Source organism: Eulemur rufifrons, chromosome 14 (assembly GCF_041146395.1).
Source record: "Eulemur rufifrons isolate Redbay chromosome 14, OSU_ERuf_1, whole genome shotgun sequence".
NCBI lineage: Eukaryota > Metazoa > Chordata > Mammalia > Primates > Lemuridae > Eulemur > Eulemur rufifrons.
The window spans coordinates 20342896-20365798 of NC_090996.1; the positions used below are offsets into that span (position 1 = coordinate 20342896).

Below are 22903 nucleotides of genomic sequence, written 5' to 3' on the forward strand. Positions count from 1 at the left end.
CCTTAGACTCCCAACTCTGCTAGTTCCCAGCTATGTGGCTTTGGGTAAATTATTTTACCTTATTAAGCCTCAATGTCCTCATCTGTGAAATGGAGGTAATAAGAGTAGCTGCCTCAACAGGGTTGAGATGAGAACTAAATGAGCAGATGCGTATAAAATTAAACCCAATACTTGGCTCACATTAGGTGCTCAACAAATGGTTGCTACGATTACCACTATGCATATTTCTACGGTTACTAAAACAACAACTACTCCCTTTACTACAGCTGCTACTGTTACTGTTACTACTCCTACTACAAGTCGTCCTCCTCCTGCTAGCAGTATGGAGATAACACGATCTAGCTGAGGACAGGATTATGAATCATTGGCGACTCGGTCCTCTCCCACAAATGGTACTGGAGTGTTTGAATTTGCCAGCACTTCTGTGAAGAGCTGGGATCAAAGACCGGCAAGACACAGTCACTGTCCTCATGGATTGTGACTCCAGTGTTAGACAAAGGCATGACTCAACAGACACCTAGGGAACCCTACAGGAGCTTATGATATTGTGAAATATAAATTTGGTCTTTGTCCCCGTTTCCAGGTATACAACTCTTAAAATCCCTGGAATCTCCAAAATGATGACTTTTTGTATGCTCATGATTGATGGCTTCAGGGTGGGGTTGGTCACCAGAAAGATCAAGGCAGGATTAGAGGGTTGGAACTTTCAGCCCCACCCTTAACTCTGGGGAGGGGCAGGGACTGAAGGTTAAGTTGATCACCAATGGCCAATGGCTTACTCAATCACACCTATGTAATGTGGCTTCCGTAAAAACTCAAAGGACAGCAGGGTCCAGAGACCTTCCAGGTAGCTGAACACCTGGAGGTTCCTGGAGGGCAGTGCACTTGGGGACTCCCACATGCCTCACCCTATGCCTCTCTTATCTGTATCCTTTGTAACATCCTTTATAACAAACCAGTTCTGAATTCTGTCATCCACTCTAGCAAATTCATTGAATCCAAAAAGAGGGCTGTAGCTTGAAGCCAGTCAGTTGGAAGTTCCAGAGGCCTGGACTGGAGACTGGTGTCTGATGATACGGGACAGTGTCACAGACTGAGCCCTCGCCCTGTGGGATCTGACTTCCAGGTAGAAGGTGTCAGAATTGAATTGCAGGACACCCAGCTGGTATCCGCTGTAGAACCAATTGCTTGCTTGCTTGTGGGGAAAAAATGGCCCCATATTTCAGGGTCACAGAGGTCTTCTGTGTTTATTATTGTTGTGTTATTGAGTGAGAGAACAAGAAAAAGCATGTTGAGTGTTGTTTTTTCCACACTCACTGAGCTGTAGGATTTTTTCTAGAAGACATTATACAGCTAATCTATTTTGGGATTTTTCCCAAACTTATCACTCAAGTGCCTCCTCTCTACTTTTGTCCTGAGTACCACTCACATTTGTATTTATTTAAGTTTTTTTTTTTCCTTTAAATTGTTTCCTTTTTTATTGGCCAAATAAATGTGGTTTTAGGCCGGGTGCAGTGGCTCATACCTGTAACCCTAGCAATTTGGGAGGCCAAGGTGGGAGGATCACATGAGGCCAGGAGTTTGAGACCAGGCTGGGCAACATAAAGAGACCCCTGTCTCTACAAAAAAAAAAGAAAAGAAAAGAAAAGAAAAAAATTAGCCAGACATGGTGGCGTGTGCCTATAGTCCCAGCTACTCATGAGGTTGAGGCAGGAGGACTGCTTGAGCCCAGGAGGTTGAGGTTGCAGTGAGCTATGATGATGCCACTGCACTCCAGCCTGGGTAAGAGTGAGACTCTGTCTCAAAAAAAAAAAAAAAAAAGTAGCTTTGAAGGAAGCTGTTTAGCACTATGAAAAATGTGAAACTAGTATCACTTGCCACAGAAGAAAACTGTAAAAATAAAAACCGTGAAAAGAATTGAGTGTCGTTGAATTCTAGCTATTAATACCTGTTTCCTGTTGAAAATTTTGAGACTCAGGCTCACTCTCTCTGTTAAAAAGGGAGGTTGATAATCAGAAAAATTTATCTGGATAAGATTATATATTTGCCAGTTAGATAGGAAGGCTTCAAAAAAAAAAAAAAAAAGGGAGGTTGGAGAACGGTGGCCATGGAAGTTGGAATCCACTAAAGAAGGTGGCAACTCACCCACTGAATCAACTAGCCCTGAAAATGGCTGGTGCTGAAGCATTGGGACCGTACCTGGCCATCAGAAATTTTAAAAAAAGGGGGGAGGTTGGCAAGTCTTAGAGAGGTATGAAAGACACACTAGCACAAAATGAAACCTTCTTGTGTCATCAGAAGTGCTAAAAAGAAACTGAAGGCGAGTGACTTTCCCACAATGTGATCCGATGATATCTAAAGTTCCATGTGACTCCCCACCTGAAGCCACTGCTGGCCTTGATCAAGAGTGAATAATTACCTCTTCTCACAGTGGGTAGGGGAGGCAGGGCAAGATGTGGGCCCTAGAGCAGACTGCATCTCAGCTGAATCTAATTGTTCAGGTGGTCAAGGAGTCAGTGGACATCCCAAATGGAAGACGTAACATTGGTGACAAAAACGGAGGCGAGCATGATGCCACCTTCAGGTAGTTCAGAGTCAATGAAGCCAGGGTGGATGTGAAGGCTTTGTTAATTGCACTCATTCACTGAATGAAGTGCAATCATTGAAATATATTAAAGAGTAGAATATCCCAATAGTAATAATAGCTACCATGATTGTCATGTATGGCCACCCTTGCCTCCCAAACACTTTTTCTCTGACCCAAAACTTTACCTGCTCACAGATTTCTGTAAGGCCAGCTTTTTGGAATTTCTTACAGGCTTTTTCTGGAGATTTGGGGATTATTGGCAGGGCACTATGTACACACGAGTCTTTTGACATCTCCCTACTTTTATTTACCCTTCACTTCTGTTCACTAAAGGGTTAACTCAGCAGGCCTGGGATGGTCAAACCCTGCACCTTTCAAAGGATGGACTGGCCTTTGATCTACCTTTTCCTGGGAGATAACCTCTAAGCCCTTGGAATGCCCTGCCTGATACGAGTGTCTCTGTATATCTGGGGTCTTGGGCCACGTCACATGTTTCATGCTAACAACGTGACTTATGGCAGGGGCCTTGGGCCATGCTATGTGGATCTGACCTCTGGAGGGGCTGGACACTGGGTAACTGATCCCCACTAAAAATCATGGACACTAAGGCTCAAGTGAGCTTTGCTGGTTGGCAACACTCTGGGTGTATTGTCACACATTGCTGGGAGAATTAAGCACCATCTGTATGACTCTACTAGGAGGGGATGACTAGAAGCTCGTGCCTGGACTCTGCCCTATGCATCTTTTTCCTTTGCTGATTTTAATCTGTATCCTTTCACTGTTTTAAACCGCAACTGAACACAACAGCTTTTCTGATTTCTGTGAGTCTTCCCAGCAAATCATCAAACCTGAGACTGTCTTGGGGACTCCCGAACACACCTTCCCACACCCACCTCTCCCTTTTCGCTTCCTCTGGAGTAAACTAGAAGAATCCTCTGCCTGTCACTTGCAGGGCAGTTCTGACCGTATTGGGATCATTTGTGATCTCATACCCTCTTCTAAGTAGCTCATCAAGAATTTTCTTTAAAATAAATTGAGTGTTCTCCAGGGGGGTGATGCTGGTGAAAACTATTTTCTCCAGCTTATTATATACTTTTGCAAATACTCCTGTGTAAGCATGTGTGTGTGGAGGTGTGTATGACACATGGACACACACAAACATATGCATTCACATTCAAACTGTCACACCTTTACCAGAATCAGGACTAGGGGTTACTGTATTGCTAGAATCCAGGAATCATTTCTACGTATTATCAGACCAATGAAAGCAGAATGAAAACCACACCTGGCAGCATGCCTGTGCTTGGCCTCTCTGCAAAGAAGATAAAGGTCCCTTAGCCACCTGCTCACACTGCTAATGGTCTCATAGATTCCATCGCATGGCTGCACCATAATTTTCTTAACTGGTCCTCTGATGTTGGATACTTGGGTTGTTTCTAACTTTTTTTGCTTTTCCAAACAAAGTATTAAATGCCAATAATGATCCTTGCAGAGTAATCATTAGGCTCTTCTATAATTATCTTAAAATAAATGTCTATACATGGAATTTCTTAATTAAAGAGTACAGATGTTTTTAAGATCTTTGATAGATTATACCTTTTGGGGACTGTATCAATTAACAACTCTACCAGTTCTGTAAACCATGATCATTTCTCTATTTCCTTGCCACACTGAACATTAATCACTTGCACCATTAATTAATTAGCTGCTCCATCAATAAGAATACACTTAGATAAATTATGACATATTTATACTACAGAATATTATGCTATAAAGAATAAGGGAAGATTTTGGAGCATAAGGGAGAGAGAAGCAAAAAGACTTTTTCTATCCCAATACAATGAAATGAACAGAAAATTGACAAAATCCAGATTAAAAAATAAAACCCACTGGGAGCATTCAGAGGAAGAAAAGAATGTTTGGTGTCAACAGAAGAAATGCAAATATAGAAACTTCAAGGGATCAACAGGCACCTTCTACCCTGTACCCCAAGAAGTACAAAGGGAGGTGAGGAATGAGTAGAAGGAAAGAGTGAAAGTCCTGCAAATCTCAGCAATATCCCCCAGTCTGGAGAGAAGCCCACTGAGGGGATGAGCTGGCCGCCTGGTGGAAGGAGTCCCTGACCCTGGAGGAGGCAGCAGCCCCCTGCTAAATGTCTTGTCCTCCCAGAGATCTCAAAACAGCTGAGGGCCAGGTGCTGTTTTCCCTGGAGGGTAGGAAAGCTGTAGGTGGGTCTGAACCACGCTGCTCTCCTCGTCTCCTGCCACAGAAGGGATTGGCCAGAGAGCAGACCATGGAGAAAACGAATCGGATCGTCTACGGAGGGCAGGGGCGGCAGGCGGAGAGGAGAAGGGGAAGGAACCGCTGGGCGAGGAATAACCGAGGTAAAGCAGCCCCTGTGATGGCGGGATGCCTAACGCAACTGCAGACTCAGGAACCAGCTTCCAGCGCCCACTGTTGCTCACGGGCTTAACCCTTTCGCCTCCCCCCACTGCAAAAATGGACAACACAGAAACCCACCAGGTGCACCCATTTTTGAAACTTTACTAAGTCAATAGATATTTTCTAAAATTGACAAATCTGGAAATAGAGGTTTAAAAATATTGCCTGAACACATAAAGGCAACCTAAAAATATATAGCTACAAATGACCAGAAATGCACAGATACAGAGTAAGGCAAAGAGAAGCAAACACAGCACTTATATCAAATGATATTTTAAAAAACAGGCAACACAAGATCAGGGAATTAAGAGAAATCATATTTGTTATTTCAATAAATGTATGTGAAGTTAAAAAAAAAAAAAAAGAAGTAATTTAAAGAGAAAGACATTCAGATTGGGCCAAAAAAGCAAAACCTGACGTTTGGTTAAAAACAAAAGAATACGCTAAACAGAGTTTCTCACGGAGATTGAAAGTAAAAGTATGAACAAAGACATACCAGATAAAGGTTTTTTTTTTTTTTTTTGATAGAGTCTCACTCTGTCCCCCCACACCCCCACCCAGTAGAGTGCAATGACATGATCATAACTCACAGCAACCTCAAACTCCTGGGCTCAAGCGATCCTCCTACCTCAGCCTCCCAAGTAGCTGGGACTATAGGTGCCTGCCACCACACTCGGCTAATTTTTCTTTCTTTTTTTTTTTCTTCGTAGAGATGGGGTCTTGCTCTTGCTCAGGCTGGTATTGAACTCTTGAGCTCAAGCAATCCTCCCGCCTGGGCCCCCCAGAGTGCTAGGATGACAGGCCTGAGCCACCTCGCAGATAAAGGTTAACAAAAAGAAAGCTGATTCATAATATTAATATCAGACAATGTTGAATCCAAGGTTAAAAGAGGCAACCAAGACAAATGGGGGCATTTTAGAACGACAAAGGGCACCTACAGTTAGGCTAAAACTTCAGTGATAAGAGAGCACAGTGGAAGATAGCATCAAAATCATCGGAGCATCAACTTCCAGCTGCCACCAAGGACTAACACTCCACTGTAGCTCACCTCTCCCAGCCCACGGTGGATAGTAGATAAGGAAATGAAAAATACAGATTTAAAGGCTCTGGATGCATATTTAATAAGGCTGACTTTGTAGTTTTGTATCAAATGCTATACACTGATATTAATAATAGAGGGTACATCTTTTATTCCATACTGTGGAATTTTTGTAGTAATGGATGATATATCAGACTGCCAAGAAAATGTTAATAAATTTCAAAAAGTAGAAACAATACAGACCACTTTCTAATCACAATACAAGAAAGCTAGAAATTAGCAACAAAATTAGAAGGGGAAAAACCTACTGCCCACCTGGTAAGAAGGGGTATGTTGTGGAGGGGGGAGACAGAGAGAGAGTGAGACAAAAACAGAGAGAGAGAAAGACAGAGACAGAGACACACACAGAGAGAGAGACAGAGACACACACAGAGAGACAGAAAGTGAGACAGAGACTTAGAGTGAGAGACAAAGAGAGAGAGACTGAGAGACAAACACAGACAGAGAGAGAGAAGAAAAAATTCAAACCAAAATTTCCCAATATCTCGAAAAATGAAGTTAATACATATCAAAACCTCTGTCATATGGCTAAAGCTGGGTTGTTAAGAAGAAAATTAAAAATAGCCCTAAGCAAATGTATAAGAAGGACAAAGACAGTAAATTAATTTAGTATTCAAAGAAGTTAGAAAAACAACAAACTATCCTAAGAAGTAAGAAGAAAGAAAATAATAAATTAGTGAATTAGAAAGTCAAACAAATTAAAAAAGAATTAGTTAATGCAAGAGCTCACTCTTTGAAAAGAAGCTGGTTAGAGAAAAATAGTCAAACTACTGAGTCGACTAATCAGAAAAGGAGAAACCTCAAAAACACATTAGAAACAGGGAGAAATAACATAAGCCAGAGGAAATGAAATGAGTTAGTACTTTCAAAACTTTGTGCAATTATATTTGAAAATCTGAATGAGATAGATGATTTTCTAGAAAAATATAAAGAACTGTACCAAAAAGAAACACAATTTTAGAAATCTTGAGTAAAAGAGTAAGCAGGAACAAAACTGAGAACATGGCCAGGCGTGTTGGCTCACGCCTGTAATCCTAGCACTCTGGGAGGCCGAGGTGGGCAGGTCGTTTGAGCTCAGGAGTTCGAGACCAGCCTGAGCAAGAGCGAGACCCCATCTCTACTAAAAATAGAAAGAAATTATATGGACAGCTAAAAATATATATAGAAAAAATTAGCCGGGCATGGTAGTGCATGCCTGTAGTCCCAGATACTCGGGAGGCTGAGACAGGAGGATCCCTTGAGCTCAGGAGTTTGAGGTTGCTGTGAGCTAGGCTGACGCCACGGCACTCACTCTAGCCTGGGCAACAGAGTGAGACTCTGTCTCAAAAAAAAAACAAAAAACTGAGAACGTTAACCAACTTCCTGCCAAAAATTCACCAGACCCACAGAGTTTCTTAGAGATTTCCTTCCATGTAGCCAAGAAATAAACAATTCTATTTCTATATAAATTATATCAGAGCACAGGGAAGTAGAAGGTGTTCATATTTTTCTTGTAAAGGCCACATCAAAACCTGAAAATCATGTTGCAAAGAACAACTATATACCAAAATCACTTACAAATATCATATCTTAAATAAGATATTACCAAAGAAAACCTAACATATTTCAGGAATGTAGGAAATGCTCAGTTTTAGGAAATCTATTAATAAGCATCATTCACCACATATTGGCTTCAAAAAAAGTGCCATAAAATAATCTCAAAATTTTAATGCTATTAGCAGAGAACTGACAAAATATTCTTTTACAGCTTTCTAAATCTCTACTGTATTTCTGGCTAAACTCTCCTTTTGATTTCCAAATTTTGAAGCATGTATTTTATTTTCTTTGATATGTCTCTCTAGAATTTTATTTTATTGATCTTATCAAAGACCCAGATCACAGTTTTATTCAACATTTCTCTCTATTGTTTAATTCAGTAATGTCTCCTTTTATGATGATTTATTTATTTTTTTTTTTGGAGACAGGGTCTTGCTCTGTCACCCCAGCTAGAGTGTAGTGGTGCAATCATAGCTCATTGCAACCTCAAACTCCTGGGATAAAGTGATCCTCCTGCCTCAGCCTCCCAACTAGCATGTGCCACCACAGGTGGCTAATTTTTCTATTTTTGTGGAGACGGGGTCTCGCTCTTGCTCAGGTGGGTCTTGAACTCCTGGCCTCAGGCGATCCTCCCGCTTCTACCACCTAGAGTGTTTGGATTACAGGCGTGAACCACCACATCCAGCCTATAGTTCGTTTTTATCAGATAATTTGACTTGTACAATTTCTTCCTTAGGAATTTATTTAATTTTTCATTTGGTCTGATATAATTTTTTATATATGTTCCATGTATGTTTGAAAAGCATATGAATTTCTTGATATGTATCTTATGTAACATTTATTAATTCCATATTTAAATCCAGATTTTTTTGTATTTGGTGAGAAGGAAAATAGCTTGTTAATCTCTTGCTCAATTTTAGTTTTGTCAATATTTCTTATATTTCCATAGCGGTGATTCCTTTTCATCCCTACATTCTTTGACTTGGCTTTACTTTAAATTTGAGACAATCAATTCAATGACACTTAAAAAAAAAAATCTAAGTTAAAAATTTGTTGCCTCCAACTCTTTTGAGAATGTAAAACATAGGCTTTTATCTAAATAAATTTCTTTCTAAAATCATGTTTAAAATATATCTATATGCCAGTTATTATGAAATCAAATTCGATAAATACTTTTATAAATTCCTATCGTCATAAAATTATGCTTTTGTCTAAGTCTGATAACTAAGAAAAAGCAAGGAGCCTTCTTAAATGAAGAGATTGGTTTTAACAGCACCAAGCTTAAAAATATAAATGTTTGATACAGGAAATGGCATTTGAATGTTTGTTGTAGAGAATTTTGTTTATTTCCTCAATGTTCTAAGCTAAATTTTTCTTCCTGATCTAGTTATAATTACCTAACATATAAACCATGTATATGTTCTCTTGGAGTCAGGAATAACTCTTAAAAGACTCTTCTCCTTATCTAAGTCATATAATAAAAATAAATGGTGATTATAGTGGAAATAGTTTAAAATCACAAAGCAGAATCTTACTTTTGTTGACAATATCATTTTTTTCTCTGTCAGGGCTTTTACCTCATAGACATTCATGAATGTTATTATCTTTGGGGGGAATTGCATCATCTACCATGAAATAATATTCTGTCCAAAATGCTTTTGGTTATGTGTCCTCTTTCCTCTAAAATTAGTAGTAATGTTCTGTGTCCTTTATGTTTGTGTTTCTGATATATTTTAGATCATCCCTCCTTTTTTTTCTCTTAACACTTTCGCTTCACTCTGCATTAGGCTTTTCTCTTGGAGACAGGACACAGCTAGATTTTAAAAATCTATTCTGAAGGGCTTTGTTTTCAACACAGTTGGTTGTTTTTTCATCTTTGTCATATCTGGTCTCATCATTGTCATCGTGCTTGTACTTTCTGAGGTTAATGCTCCCTTGTTTGTTCTTTCTTCCTGTCATTTGCAATATGAATCATGCTGTCTTTGTTGGTGTTATGATTCTACTTTTGATAGATTTATTCTCAGACCCACAACTTCTGCTCAGATAGTTCAAGGTCCCCATAATCCTGTCTCAGTATAAGGCCCTGGTCTTGGGGAAAGTGGAATGCAATTTCAATTTAGGAAATGGTGGGAAGCCAACACTCCCAAGAAGCTCCAATTTCAATGCACTTTTAAGCAAAGTTCAAGAAAATTCTCAGGCCTCTCTACTGATTTAATTGTCTTTCTTTACTAATCTATTTACTCAGTCAATGTCAGGTAGTGCCAGGGTAATTCTGAGTTTGAGACAAGGATTAAGGTATCAATCTATGTCCTGTAGGCACTGGGGTAAACTTGATACATGGGGAGGTAGAGAACTAGTGCTAAATTAATACAAACTAGGTTTCTCTAATGTAAAGAAAGGCAAATTGAGGATCCCAAACACTCTTAGATTTCTTTTTTCTTTGCCCTCTGTTCTCTCTCTTTCCTGAGAAAAGATCCAGTTACCTAATAATTACCACTTATTCAACATACATGTTTAAGGAACAAGTGAAGAAAGCCAAAGAAAAATAACCGTGGATATGAAAATAAGAACTGTAAGAACAACTGGTGTGCTGAAAACTGTTGAGGTCAGTGGGTTAGATGCCAACTGGTACCATGGTCTGGAGGCTTTTAATACAATAGCAGCTTGGAACGGATAACCCGGATATTAGCCAAAATACTGGTAGAGAAAACCTCATAAATTAGTTTTGATCACTGTTTGGCATCTTCAATTTTCAGTTTATAGAAAGGCCCTCGTATTAATATAATTTGTGTATCTTCTTTTTGAAGAGTTACTTTTGACTTTGCATTAAATATTATACCATGGTATAACACTTATCTAGTGTTATCTATATTGCAATTAATTTTATTTGATTGGTTTCTTTGTTCATCACTTCTATCAAGACTTCCCATGCTGGGTGTGGTGGCTCCTGCCTGTAATACTAGCACCTTGGGAGGCTGAGGCGGGAGGATCTCTTGAGCCCAGGAGTTTGAGACTAGCCTAGGCAACATAGCAATGCCCCATCTCTACAAATATTAAAAAAATTAGCCAGGTGTGGTGGCACTAGCCTGTAGTCCTAGCTACTTGGGAGGCTGAGGCAGGAGGATTGCTTGAGCCTAGGAGTTGGAGGTTACAGTGAGCTATGATGATGCCACTGTACTCTAGCCTCAGTGACTGACAGAGCAACACTGTGTCTCTAAAAAAAAAAATTCCCCTTTATTTTTTTCTAAATTAATTTTAATTGTATGGGTAATACTTATATGCATTCTTCTCCCTCCATAGGGCCACAGGGGGACCTACTCTCTGGTGTCTATCACCAATTTTTAAAATATGATATATTTTTTAAAAATGACATGGCATTATACAACTTGCTTTTTCCCTCCCCACCTAGTAATATGTCTTAGAGATCTAACCATGTGTCTATTTTAAACTGTGACATAAAATTCCTTAGAATAGACATACCACAATTTTTTTTGCTGTGCCCACTTGATGGATATGTGGGTTGGTCTGGTTCATGGCTATTGTAAATAACATTGCAAGAAACATCTTCCTACATACCTTCTGTGCACCTGTGCAGTTTTTTTAGGGAAGAAACTGAACAGTGGAATTGTTCAGACAATTGTGGTTTTCTATTACTGGAAGTACCCTGTCTAGCACCGTAGCCACGAGCCACATGTGGCTACTGAGCTCTAGAATTGTCGATAATGTGAAAGGGGAACTGAATGTTTAGCTTTACTTAATTTTTAAAATTTCAAAACTCAATCAGTATAAAATATTTTTCTGTTAAAATCAATTTTATTTTGGTAAGACTGCATTTTACTCTCACGAGTGCCTCACGTAAAATATTATTGTTATATTGTCAGTGCACATGCCAGGCTGTGCCTGTTTTCTAGGATTACATGTGAGCATATCACCCATCTAACTGGTGTCATCTGATTCAGTCCGAAGGATTTTTTTTTCTGTGCCCATTGATAAAACATTGCAATGCATTTACTTGAATATTTTATGCAGACAGTATGAGTTGCATGACATGTTTATATTGTAATTTTAATTAAATCAAAAGATCATTTTAGTTATAAATCAATAATTTTTCTGTGTATGGACAAAATTTTAAATTTAAAATAAAGGCAGACTACTGATGCAGAATCCAGGGGAGGTGTAGAAGCGAGAGCTATGACAAGAATAGTAAATTAAAAGACACTGGATGCTGGGGGGATTGGGGAGACGATGGTCAAATGACACAAATTTTCAGTTAGCAGGAGTAAGTTCAAGAGCTCTATTGTATAACATGGTGACTACAACATATTGTATATTTGAAAATTGCAAAGAGAGTAAATTTTAAGGGTTCTCACCACAAAAAAGTATGTGAGGTAATGTGTACATTAAATGGCTTAATTTAGCCATTCCACAATGTATCAAAACATCATATTGTGTACCATAAATATATATAATTTTTACTTGTCAATTAAAAAAAGGAAAAAACCCAAGAAACTAGAAGAAGATATGCCGCAGACTTCATGATGGATGAAAATTGCAATTTGCTGTGGCAGAGCAAACAAAAAAGCTATGTTTGTGAAAGAAAATGTTAAGATAATAAAGTGGAAAATATTGAGACATTTTCAGCAAATACATAGTGAATTTGATAAGAAGTTTTCTCTCAACATTCAGAAAAGAACTAATGAAGTCCATGATAAGATACTCAACAACGCTAGTCAAGTGTTAGTGAGAATGTAGACAAACTAGAACATTTCTACCCTCACGCATTGCTAGTGAGAATGTCAAATGTGCAGTTACTGTGGAAAGTGGTATGGCAATTTCTCAAAAAATTAAACATAGAAATATCGTATGATCTAGCAATTCCACTTCTCAATAGATCCCAAAAGAAGTGAAAGCAGGGACTTGACCATATATTTGTAAACTCACGTTTGCATTATTCACAGTAGCCAAAAGGTGAAAATAACACAAATGTTCATCAACAGATGAATAGATAAACAAAATGTGGTATGTACTTACAATGGAATATTGTGAAGCTTTAATAAGAAAGGAAATTCTGATATGCTACATCATGGATGAACTTTGAAGACATTATGCTAACTGAAATAAGCCTGTCACACAAAGATAACTATTGTATGAATCCACATATATGAAATTCCTAGAGTAATCAAAGTCATAGACAGAAAATAGATGGTGGTTGTCAGGGGAGGAAAGAAGGGGGAAAAGGGGAGTTAGTGTTTAATGGGTTTAGAGTTTCAGTTTGGGAAGAGAAAGTTCTGGAGATGGATGGCGGTGATGGTTGCACAACAAGATGAATGTACTTAGTACCATCGAACTGTAAACTTAAAAAGGATTAAGATGGTAAATGTTATGTTATGTATATCTTACCACAATAAAAAAAAAAAACTGATGAAATTCCCTGAAATTAGAATAAAATGTTGAACAAAAACATTTAAATAGATTTTATCAGGATTAGAGATTATAATTTTGGCCAGCTAGAAAATGACTTGGATTCTTGCATGCATGTGCATACACACACACACACACAATTTTTAGTGGAAAGATAATACATTATTTCAGTTGTGAAAATTTTGTTAGCAAATTTTTGGGAAAAGACGGACTAGATATTTTACAGAAAGTGAACAATCTTCAATTAAGCCACCAAACAATTGCCCATAGAATAAAAGAACATATGAAAGTTCAATTAATTCAAATTTTGGAAAAATAGCCATTGTTTGCTGAGTCATGCCATAAGATATTGTCCAACTAGTAGTTTGGGTATATTTAGTCTCAAAGGTTTTCCAAATTTATGAAGAAACATTGTCAATTCACAGCTTAAAAAAAAAAAATCAAACTGTGGCATAGGCTTTTAAAAAATCTTTTACAATTGATAAAAAATTTTTAGTTAGATATGAAAAAATTAGTTTCTATCATGCCAGATGGCTCCAGCTATGTTTGGTCAAAAGTCTGGATTTATTGGAATTTCAAAACAAGAGACTGATGTTTCCCTTATTGCTTTATTCTACCGTATGATAAATATTGAAAATATTTATGCTGCTTTCAGAAGCAGACTCTGTGGAAAGTGTCATGAATATGGTTGTTAAATTTGTTCAGTGTATATGTACAAATGCTATGAATCATCACCAGCGTATGGAACTTCTGAGACGAATAGAAGGCAATGAATGTGATGATCTTGGGTCTTTGCCAATGTTCGTTGGTTGAATGCAGAAGAGTTTTACAAAGATTTACTGTACTGTCAATTCCAATTCAACATTTTCTTGAACCGAAGGCAATGCTTGCCAAATATTTAATAACCAAAAACAAAAATGGCAGTGTGATTTGTGTTTTCTCATCAATATCATGGTGTATATGAAATGAGATAAATTTGAAGTTCTAAGAAAAACTTGCCTGTGTCCTAGCTAGAAAGATATAAGAATTTACACAGAAATTGAACCTTTTCATAATACAAGTCAATAATGATTTATACCCTTTCTAACATGAATCAACAGGCAAAATATTTTTAATAGTAATTGCCAGCATTATGTAATTTATCTGCAAAACCTACAAGAAAAATTTGAAGAATGTATGGTTGATATTAATAAACTTTAGAGTTACTTTTCAATGTATACAACACCCCTTTGCATTCCATGTTAATACTAAGTTGACACAGGAGTCAATGAACTGACATACTTGGACAGAAGTAGTTTTGAAACTGATATGCTTTTGCTTCAAGGTCAAACCATTCTTCCACCAAAGATGAACTAGTTTTGTCACTGTGGAAGTAAATATTAAAAGAAAATGATTTTTTTTTTTGTACTTGGTTCAGTAATTGGAAAATGTTTAAATGTCTTTGGAACAACTTGGGTTTGCAATTCTATTTTTTCAACTATGAATATACATACAGATCAAATGTTTCCAATGAAAATTTGGCATCTGAATTGAGCTGTGTGGTAAATGTAAAATGCACCCTGGATGTCAAAGACTTAGAACAACAACAAAAAGTAACATATCTCATTGCAATGTTTATATATTGATTACATGTTGACATAATCTTTTAGAACTATTGGGTTTAATAAAATGTAATATTAAAATTAATTTTACTTGTTTCTTTCCACCTTTTTAAAATACTGCTACTAGAACACTGAACAGCAATGATCTAGAGTCTTCTCTTTTCTTATTAGCACCAGTTCTCCCTCTGGGAGAATTATCTACAAAAGGGCAATTTAAGTCACTTGCCTCCTCTTTTAACTCCTGCTACAAAAGCTGAAGGAGCCAGATCCAGGAGATGACTGTGAACCTGAGCAATTAGATAGTTACCCCTGGACTTTGATTCTGGAGTAAATGGTGCAGAGACAGAGGATTATTTGAAAGTCAAATTCAACATAGTATTATCAGTATCAGTGTGTGGACCAGATTTTTAACTCCCCTAATCTGTGTTGGTGCTACTAATAGGGATGGGGTGGAAAGGACAGTGGAGAATCAAACAGAATGTCCACTACAGAAGAGAAGCTAGAGGAAGATATTGACTCAAGGGAAGAATTTTGTCAAGCCTCAAGTCTGACTGACGGGTTAGGTAAGCCTCCAAACCGAAGATTACGCAATGAGATTGAAAGTCAGAAAGATGGAAAAAATAGAGTGTGGAGTAGAGCATTGGAGTGGAGTAATGAGAGGTGTGAACTAAGAATGAATGGTGCATGGGGGTGGTAGCTGAAAGAAACCACATAAAGCAAAGGTTTATGGTTAGGACCCTATGCCTGCCCTATTCAGCAGTCCTAAGAAAACCATTCTCTGAGTTTTGGAGTGAAAACCTGGGTTAATTAAAGAAAAAGGACTGTCTGGAACCATCAGGGTCATGGCAATCATGAAGGCACTAGGGGAGATTCCTGCTGCCAAAAGAAAAGAAGCAACAGGCACAACCTTCTCTCTCCTTCCTTCTGCAGGGGGAGGAATGGAGAGACAAGCCCGCCGACTTCCTGTCCTCTCTTCCTACTTCCGCTACAGCCCAGGTCTTTGGGCTCCCATGAATGGGATGGATTTTGTTCTTAACCCAGAAGGGTTTAAAGGTTTAGGAGCTCTGTCTCTCTGCTTATACTTTCAAATTTGACTAAGGATTCAGGCTTATCACTGGGCTCCTATGACCAACTTCTTGCTTTATGCCTTAGTTCTGAGGTCACTTCCCTCCCGTGCTTGAGTCCCTGCCTTAATGCCTTGCATGGGACGTAACTTACTCCTCCCTGAGGCTGGAAATGTTCCTTGAACCTCAGCTCAGTGCCCACAGCCCAGCTTTCTGCCCACGGACTGATGCTCACTCCCTCCCTGTCTGACGACTTGACAGATGTCAGCTGTTCTTAGATTTCCCATGGCTTGATCCCTACATCGCCATGTTCGATAACCTGTGAAAAGATATTTCATGGTCTTCTGCAGTCTGACTACCTGCTTAAAATGTTCAAAGTGCATTCTGCTCTGTCTACCGATCTGAACTTCCTCGCCCGGCCTTTGCCTAAAGCCCTTCCCCATGGTGCCTCCCTTGTTGCAGTTTATTGCCAACTATCCGGTCCTGTCAGGAGACACAAGATCTCAGCCGCTGATTCAGATAGATCCTGGGATGATCATTCTGTTATCTCAGCTATCCCTGCCTAGAAAAATCTTTCTCCATGGGACTCAATCAAACTCAGTCCATCAATATACTTCTTTCCGGCCTTTACCTTGATTAATACCGTTTCATTTAGCAATTTTCTCCTTAGCTTTTTCTCCTATTGTTTTTTCCCCCCAAGAAACCAGCTTCACTGGCCACTGATTGAGTTCTCCTCATTGAGTTCCAGAAGGACAGGAGTATTTGTCTAGTTCACTTGATGTATTCCTAATGTCCCAAACAGTGTCTGGCACATAGTAGGGGCTCAATAAATATTCATTGACTGAATGAAAAAGAAATTATAACTCAGATTCTTCAGTGGAGTCAATACACATGACCAATGACTAGTATGTTCACATACAATGCACAGGGTATATCTTACTTATAGTACCATACATAGTTTTTGTTTTGCCAATACTGGCCTTAAGAACATCCCTTAATGTAAACAGCAAGTGGACATACATGAAAGCAGGAACTCTTTTTCCTCCTCATTTCCATGTGGAATTCATTTCTAGTCTACACTTTCCACTATCACTGCTTTACCAGCCACTAACCCAGGTAATATCATACTGACACAGCAGACCCCACCTGGATCATTTCTTCTTCATTTTCCTCCTGGATCTCTGCAGAAGCCTCCCAACTGGTCTTCCTGATTCCATTTTTCTCCATCCCCCCCATGCATCCTTTGCAAGTGGCCATTGATTTTCCTAACACTGTGAATTACATGGGAGAGAGTGTCAGTTGCAGAAGGGCTGGAAGGCGACTCACCGCCAAGCTCTTCAGAGATGGACATGATATGGCCAGAGATAAATCCACCTTCAGGAGGTGAAGTGGGGTCATGGTACATCAGCCTCTGTCTTGGGATCATGAGGGCTGAGTTTCTAACCTTAACCTCTTTCTCTTGCCCCACTTTGATTTCAACCCCACTCAACTCATTGAGTGGATGCTTCCTTTGGTTTCCCTAGTTGGAACCTCAGGCAGCTCTGGGCTGACTGGACTGACCCAGGGCCCCCAGTGTGAGTGATACTACCTGTTCCATTCCTCGGGCAGCGGAATGTCTTGAGAGCCAGGACACCTGGCTTCTAGGCCTGGCTCTGCCACTAGTTGCATGACTTTAGGCAAATCACATCACCTCTCTGGGCCTCAGTTTTCACACCTGAGAAATGAAGGGGTTGCATTAGATTAGTGATTCTCCACTTTTTACTTTTTTTTTTTTTCCCCTCCCAAACACAACCAGTAATGTCTATTCACCTAGGAGACACACACCCATATGCAGCTCCTGGGTGCAAAATCTTAATTTCATCCCTTTCTTGCCCACTCAAGAAAGCCTGTTAGAACGAAAGAGAATGAAAGAAAATTCAGGCTGGGCGCGGTGGCTCATGCCTGTAATCCTAGCACTCTGGGAGGCTGAGGCAGGTGGATTATTTGAGCTCAGGAGTTCGAGACCAGCCTGAGCAAGAGCGAGACCCCATCTCTACTAAAAATAGAAAGAAATTATACGGACAGCTAAAAATATATATAGAAAAAATTAGCCGGGTATGGTGGCACATGCCTGTAGTCCCAGTTACTCGGGAGGCTAAGGCAGGAGGCTCGCCTGAGCCCAGGAGTTTGAGGTTGCTGTGAGCTAGGCTGACGCCATGGCACTCTAGCCCAGGCAACAGAGTGAGACTCTGTCTCAAAAAAATAAATAAATAAAAAAGAAAATTCAAATATGTTTTTATTATAATATTTTTAAAAAACAACCAGCAAGCTTGGTATTTTGACTGTATTAGAGTTACACTTATTGAAGATTTAGAACAAAGAGAGAGTGTGTGTATAAGGAAGAAAAGCATCATTTTAACAGCGTGGAATGAGTGTGAGATGGGAAACGTGGATCTGCTAGTTCCTCCGGTGGTCTTAGTCCTTGCAAACTTCCCCTACTGTGAGGTTCTCATTAAGCTCACAGTTATACTAATATTTTAAGACAAATTTTATACAAGGCCTCTAAATGCAAACCAGTGACGTCAGCTCATGTTCAGCCACAGAAACACAAATCTGAACCTATGCTGGAGGAAAGCTTGATGGAAAGGAAAGCACATGATCTCCAGCAGGGCCTCTTCCTTAGAGATGCTCAGGGGTAACTTTGACTCTGTGCGGGCTTTGCCTTCTACACCCGCTTGCTCATCCTCACGTGAGATGTGACTGCAGGACTCTATACAGTCTTATTTACAGGTTTCACAAGTCGCCCTTCACAACTGCTTGTTTTATGAACCAGGTTGGTAGCTGCGGAATTAGGTGATCTTCAAGGTCTTGCCAAGTATCCAACTGCTGGGAAATTGCCCGGCTTAAGCCTATTATGGTCTCTCTGGCTTCACCCTTCGTAGTGCTATTTTTCCATGTTCTTGCCTACGAGGAGGGCTCCACTCTGCTATATCAATAATTTTTCTTGTCAACATTTATATCTATCTTTTAGTTATCCCTTTGTAAGAAAGGGATATCATTCTTATCTCATTGTAAGGAGAGATCCCTTTTGACCATGTTAATTCTTCCCCTTGTACTTTGATCCAACACCCTCTGCCCAATTATCATTCTTTCCGTCACCTACGTCTGCAACTTCTCTTTTCTCTGATAGACAGCAAGCTGCAGGCAGGCCAAGGCGGCACCTAGTCCATTTGCTGCTCTGTCGCCACCATCAAAACCAGTAACTGGCACAATAGGTGTCTAATAAGTAGTTGGTGAGTAAATGAACGACTGGAAGATTGAATGCAGAAATCAACAAATAAAACTATTCCTGTCTACTGCTTTCCTCCTTTAGCATGTACACACGCTCTCGTCTTTTTCATCTTTTAAGATAAACACTCACACACTTTAAAAAATTGTCATCCCCATGTACATTCTCTCTTAACTTTCAAAATCACTTGAAATATTTGCCAACATCACTGTTTCCAGTTCCCCAAATCCCATTTCCCCTCAAACTTCTGCAATCTGGCATCTGTGGAGCTACTTCTCCCAATACCATCAAGATCCCGTATGTTGCCAAATCCAATGGCGACATGTTTCTGTCCTCATTCTACTTGATCCCCTGGTCATAAATCCTAAAAGTATTTGGATGTCTGCCGAGTGAATTTATTATTCTTATATAAACAGAAGGGAGACAGAAACAAATTTTTTAAAACAGAGAAATGACCGTAAAAATAGCTATTGCTTCAATTTTCCCAAGGTGATCAGTTTAAGGCAGACTAAATACAACCCCATTTAGAGATTTTGGGGATTCGCTTGTTTAATCATTCCCTTATTCATTCAAACACACACACACACACACACACACACATTCGCACACAATGAATCCCTTCCGTGTGTTCACTGTACTAAGTGCTGAGGATGCAGAGGAAAATAAGGCAAGACAGCAGATTTCAGGGAGTATCCCATCTATCAATAAGACAGAAAATTTTGAATTAAAAAATATTGGCATATGATATTCATACAGAAAATGCACACATTACAAATATTCAGTCTGATGAATTTTCACAAACAGAACACCCTGATATTAGCAACACCGGGACGAAGAAACAGAACGTTACCAGCGTCCCAGAATCCCCACCATGTCTCCTTCTAGACGCTACCTCATCTCAGTAGTAAGTGCTACTTGATTTCTACGGCTTAGAAAATGTTGCCTGTTTTTATATTCTGTATAAATGGAATCATACAGAACGTACTCTATGTGCTTCACTTCTTTGGCTCAATATGGTATTTGTGAGATCTGTTGATACTGTGATACACAGTTGCAGGGCATTCATTCTTTGCACTGCCTGAGTCCTTTTTTCCCAATGCCCTCCACCTCTCCAATGGGCCCTTCCTTCCCACGGTAATTATGGTTCCCTTGCTCCCAGTAGCATCACCCTTCCCTCTTCCTTGCTTTTTTTCCATAGGCTCTATCACCATCCAATATTCTATACATTTATTTATTTATTTTTAGTTTTTATAGAAATAGGGTCTTGCTATGTTGCCCAGGCTGGTCTTGAATTCCTGGCCTCAAGCAATCCTCCCACCTGAGCCTCCCCAAATGCTAGTATTATAGGCGTGAGCCACAGTATCCTGTCTAATTTATTTATTTTATTATTTGCCCCTTGCCTAAAGTATGAGTTGCAAGGAGTCAGATAAGGGCTCTCTGAACAAGTGAACCTCAGCTACTTCCACATGGCATGTAGCACGCCCATAGATGGAGGGAATGCCGTGTTGCCCAGACAGAACAGATGGTTTAAGAACTGCAACAAAGTGTCATTTAGCAGGAGAGGACGACCTGATGTGGAGCCAGGTGTGGCTTTCCTACTATGACATCTATACCACAACTATGAGTAGCGATGTGAAAATCCTACATAAAATGCTTACAAATACATTTGTAAAGCTTTTGAAAATTGCAAAAGAAAAAGATCCAGAAATATCTATTAATTGGAAATATCTGAACTTTCTGGCTTTATAAGTTTTTGCATCTTTTGAATTTTTAATAATAAGCATCCATTGATGTAGCAATTAAAAATTAAAGAATAACATGCCACAATGAAGTCAAATTGATCCCAGTACTGTAAAAACAGTTCAATATTTACAAATTGATATTAAAACTATCACAAAGCCCTGCAATATTTTATAAAAATCACACATTTAACATTACAATAATAGAAGAGTGCCCGGCTTACAGTAGCCCCTTAACTATTTCTTGAATGAATGAATGAAAATACATTACACTATGTTAAATCATCCCAGTAGGTCAAATAAGAAAAAAACAACATAATTTTACTAATAAATGCTGAAAATACATTAAGAAAGAACCCAGTACCCATTCCTGATGCAAACCCTCGGCAAGCAGTGAAGACGAAGCCTGCTATCTTATGCCTCCCTGCAAACCACTGCAATCTGGCTCATGCTGGCATAGTGCCATCGAAACTGCTTCCCCCAAGGCGATCAGTGCCCTACATATTGCCAAATCCAATGCACTTGGATGGGTACCAATAAATATGTAATGAATTAAGGAAGGATGATAAAAGAAGCTCAGCTCAATAGTCAACATCATACTTAACAATAAAACCCCAGAGTTGTCTTTTTAAAGTCAGAAATAAAACCAGGATGTGAGCTACCACGAGCATTTGATGATGTTTCTGGCAGCTCAGGCAAAAACAAAACAAAACAAAACAAAACAAAACACCATGGAGACACAATACAAAGATACAGCTATTGGCAATAACGTGACAAACCTTATCTTTCCTCTTACATAAAACCTATGAGTATCATCCAAAAACTATCAGAAATAATAAGCGAGCTCTGGAAGTTCATGAAATAAATACACAAAGAGAAACTGTTTCCCCCAAATACCTGCAAATGTAATGTCTATGGGATTATGGGTAACGATACAATTGAGAAGGTAGAAAGGCTGGGTATGGTGGCTCATGCCTGTAATCCTAGCACTCTGTGAGGCCGAAGCGGGAGGATCACTGGAGGTCAGGAGTTCGAGACCAGCCTGAGCAAGAGCAAGACCCCATCTCTACTAAAAAATAGAAAGAAATTAGCTGGACAACTAAAAAGATATAGAAAAAATTAGCCGGGCATGGTGGCGCATGCCTGTAGTCCCAGCTACTCGGGAGGCTGAGGCAGGAGGATGGCTTGAGCCCAGGAGTTTGAGGTTGCTGTGCACTCTAGCTTGGGCAACAGAATGAGACTCTGTCTCAAAAAAAAAAAAAAAAAAGAGGGCAGTACGGAGGGGTTCACTGCAGATTTGTGAACATAAATTTAAAGAAAAACCAATAAGCACAATTGTGTGTGTTTTCCCTCCTGCTACGTCCAGTTGCCTGGGTACAGACAAATGAAGTAGGCAGAATATTGGGTTAAGAGAGTTTGGTTGATATAAGAAGATTTGTGACTTTAATTAAAAATGTTTAAGAGAATTTGATTCAGACTGAAACGGAATGTTCAAAAACTTCTGGCTTAGTAAACAATTTCAGACTTACTGGTTTGTAGGTAGTATTTAAGCACTTTAGCAATTGTTTGTTGGATTTATAAGTTGGCCTTGTCAGATGTTTGAAGCATTTTAGAGATTCAAGTTTGTCATTGTGGTTAAAAATGCCAAAGCTAAGAGAATATTTATTGCTTAAACTTTTAAATGATGCTAAATAGGAGAATTTGTCAAATTTACAATTTAGCCTTGATACAAGAATAAAGTTTAGTCATAACTTTAGACAAGATATACTGGATTTATAAATACAATAATGTGATTTGTGAGTTATGTTAGAGGCCAAGAAAAACTAAGCTTTTAGATTTATAACTTTAATAAGTTGAGTGTTAGTTAAAATACCAGTAACTGTAAGTGTATTCATTTATGCACCAAGGCCCAATTTTAGGTGCTAAAACTACAGCTGTTCCTTGTGAAATGCCATCGTCTGCCATTCTCACCATTTTATTTTCTGAGCATGGGTGTCCATCTCCATTTGATCCCCCCAAACCCCACTAAAATGACAGAAAAATATTCAGTTGACCTTTGAAGGATGCAGGGTTTAGGGGCACTAATAGTCAAAATCTGCATGTAACTTTTGCCTCCCCCAAAACTTAACTACTAAGATCCTACTGT

General features: G+C 39.1%; 1 protein-coding gene across 1 annotated transcript in view; it reads right to left on the reverse strand.

The window, feature by feature from the left end:
* The window catches only part of TNRC6A (trinucleotide repeat containing adaptor 6A), a 162342-nt gene that overhangs the window by 122170 nt on the left and 17269 nt on the right, over window positions 1–22903 (reverse strand). The window contains exon 2 of the mRNA XM_069486797.1: window positions 17339–17464. Within this exon, the coding sequence (XP_069342898.1) occupies window positions 17339–17418 (80 nt within the window). The 5' untranslated portion in view covers window positions 17419–17464. The remainder of the gene's footprint in view (window positions 1–17338; window positions 17465–22903) is intronic.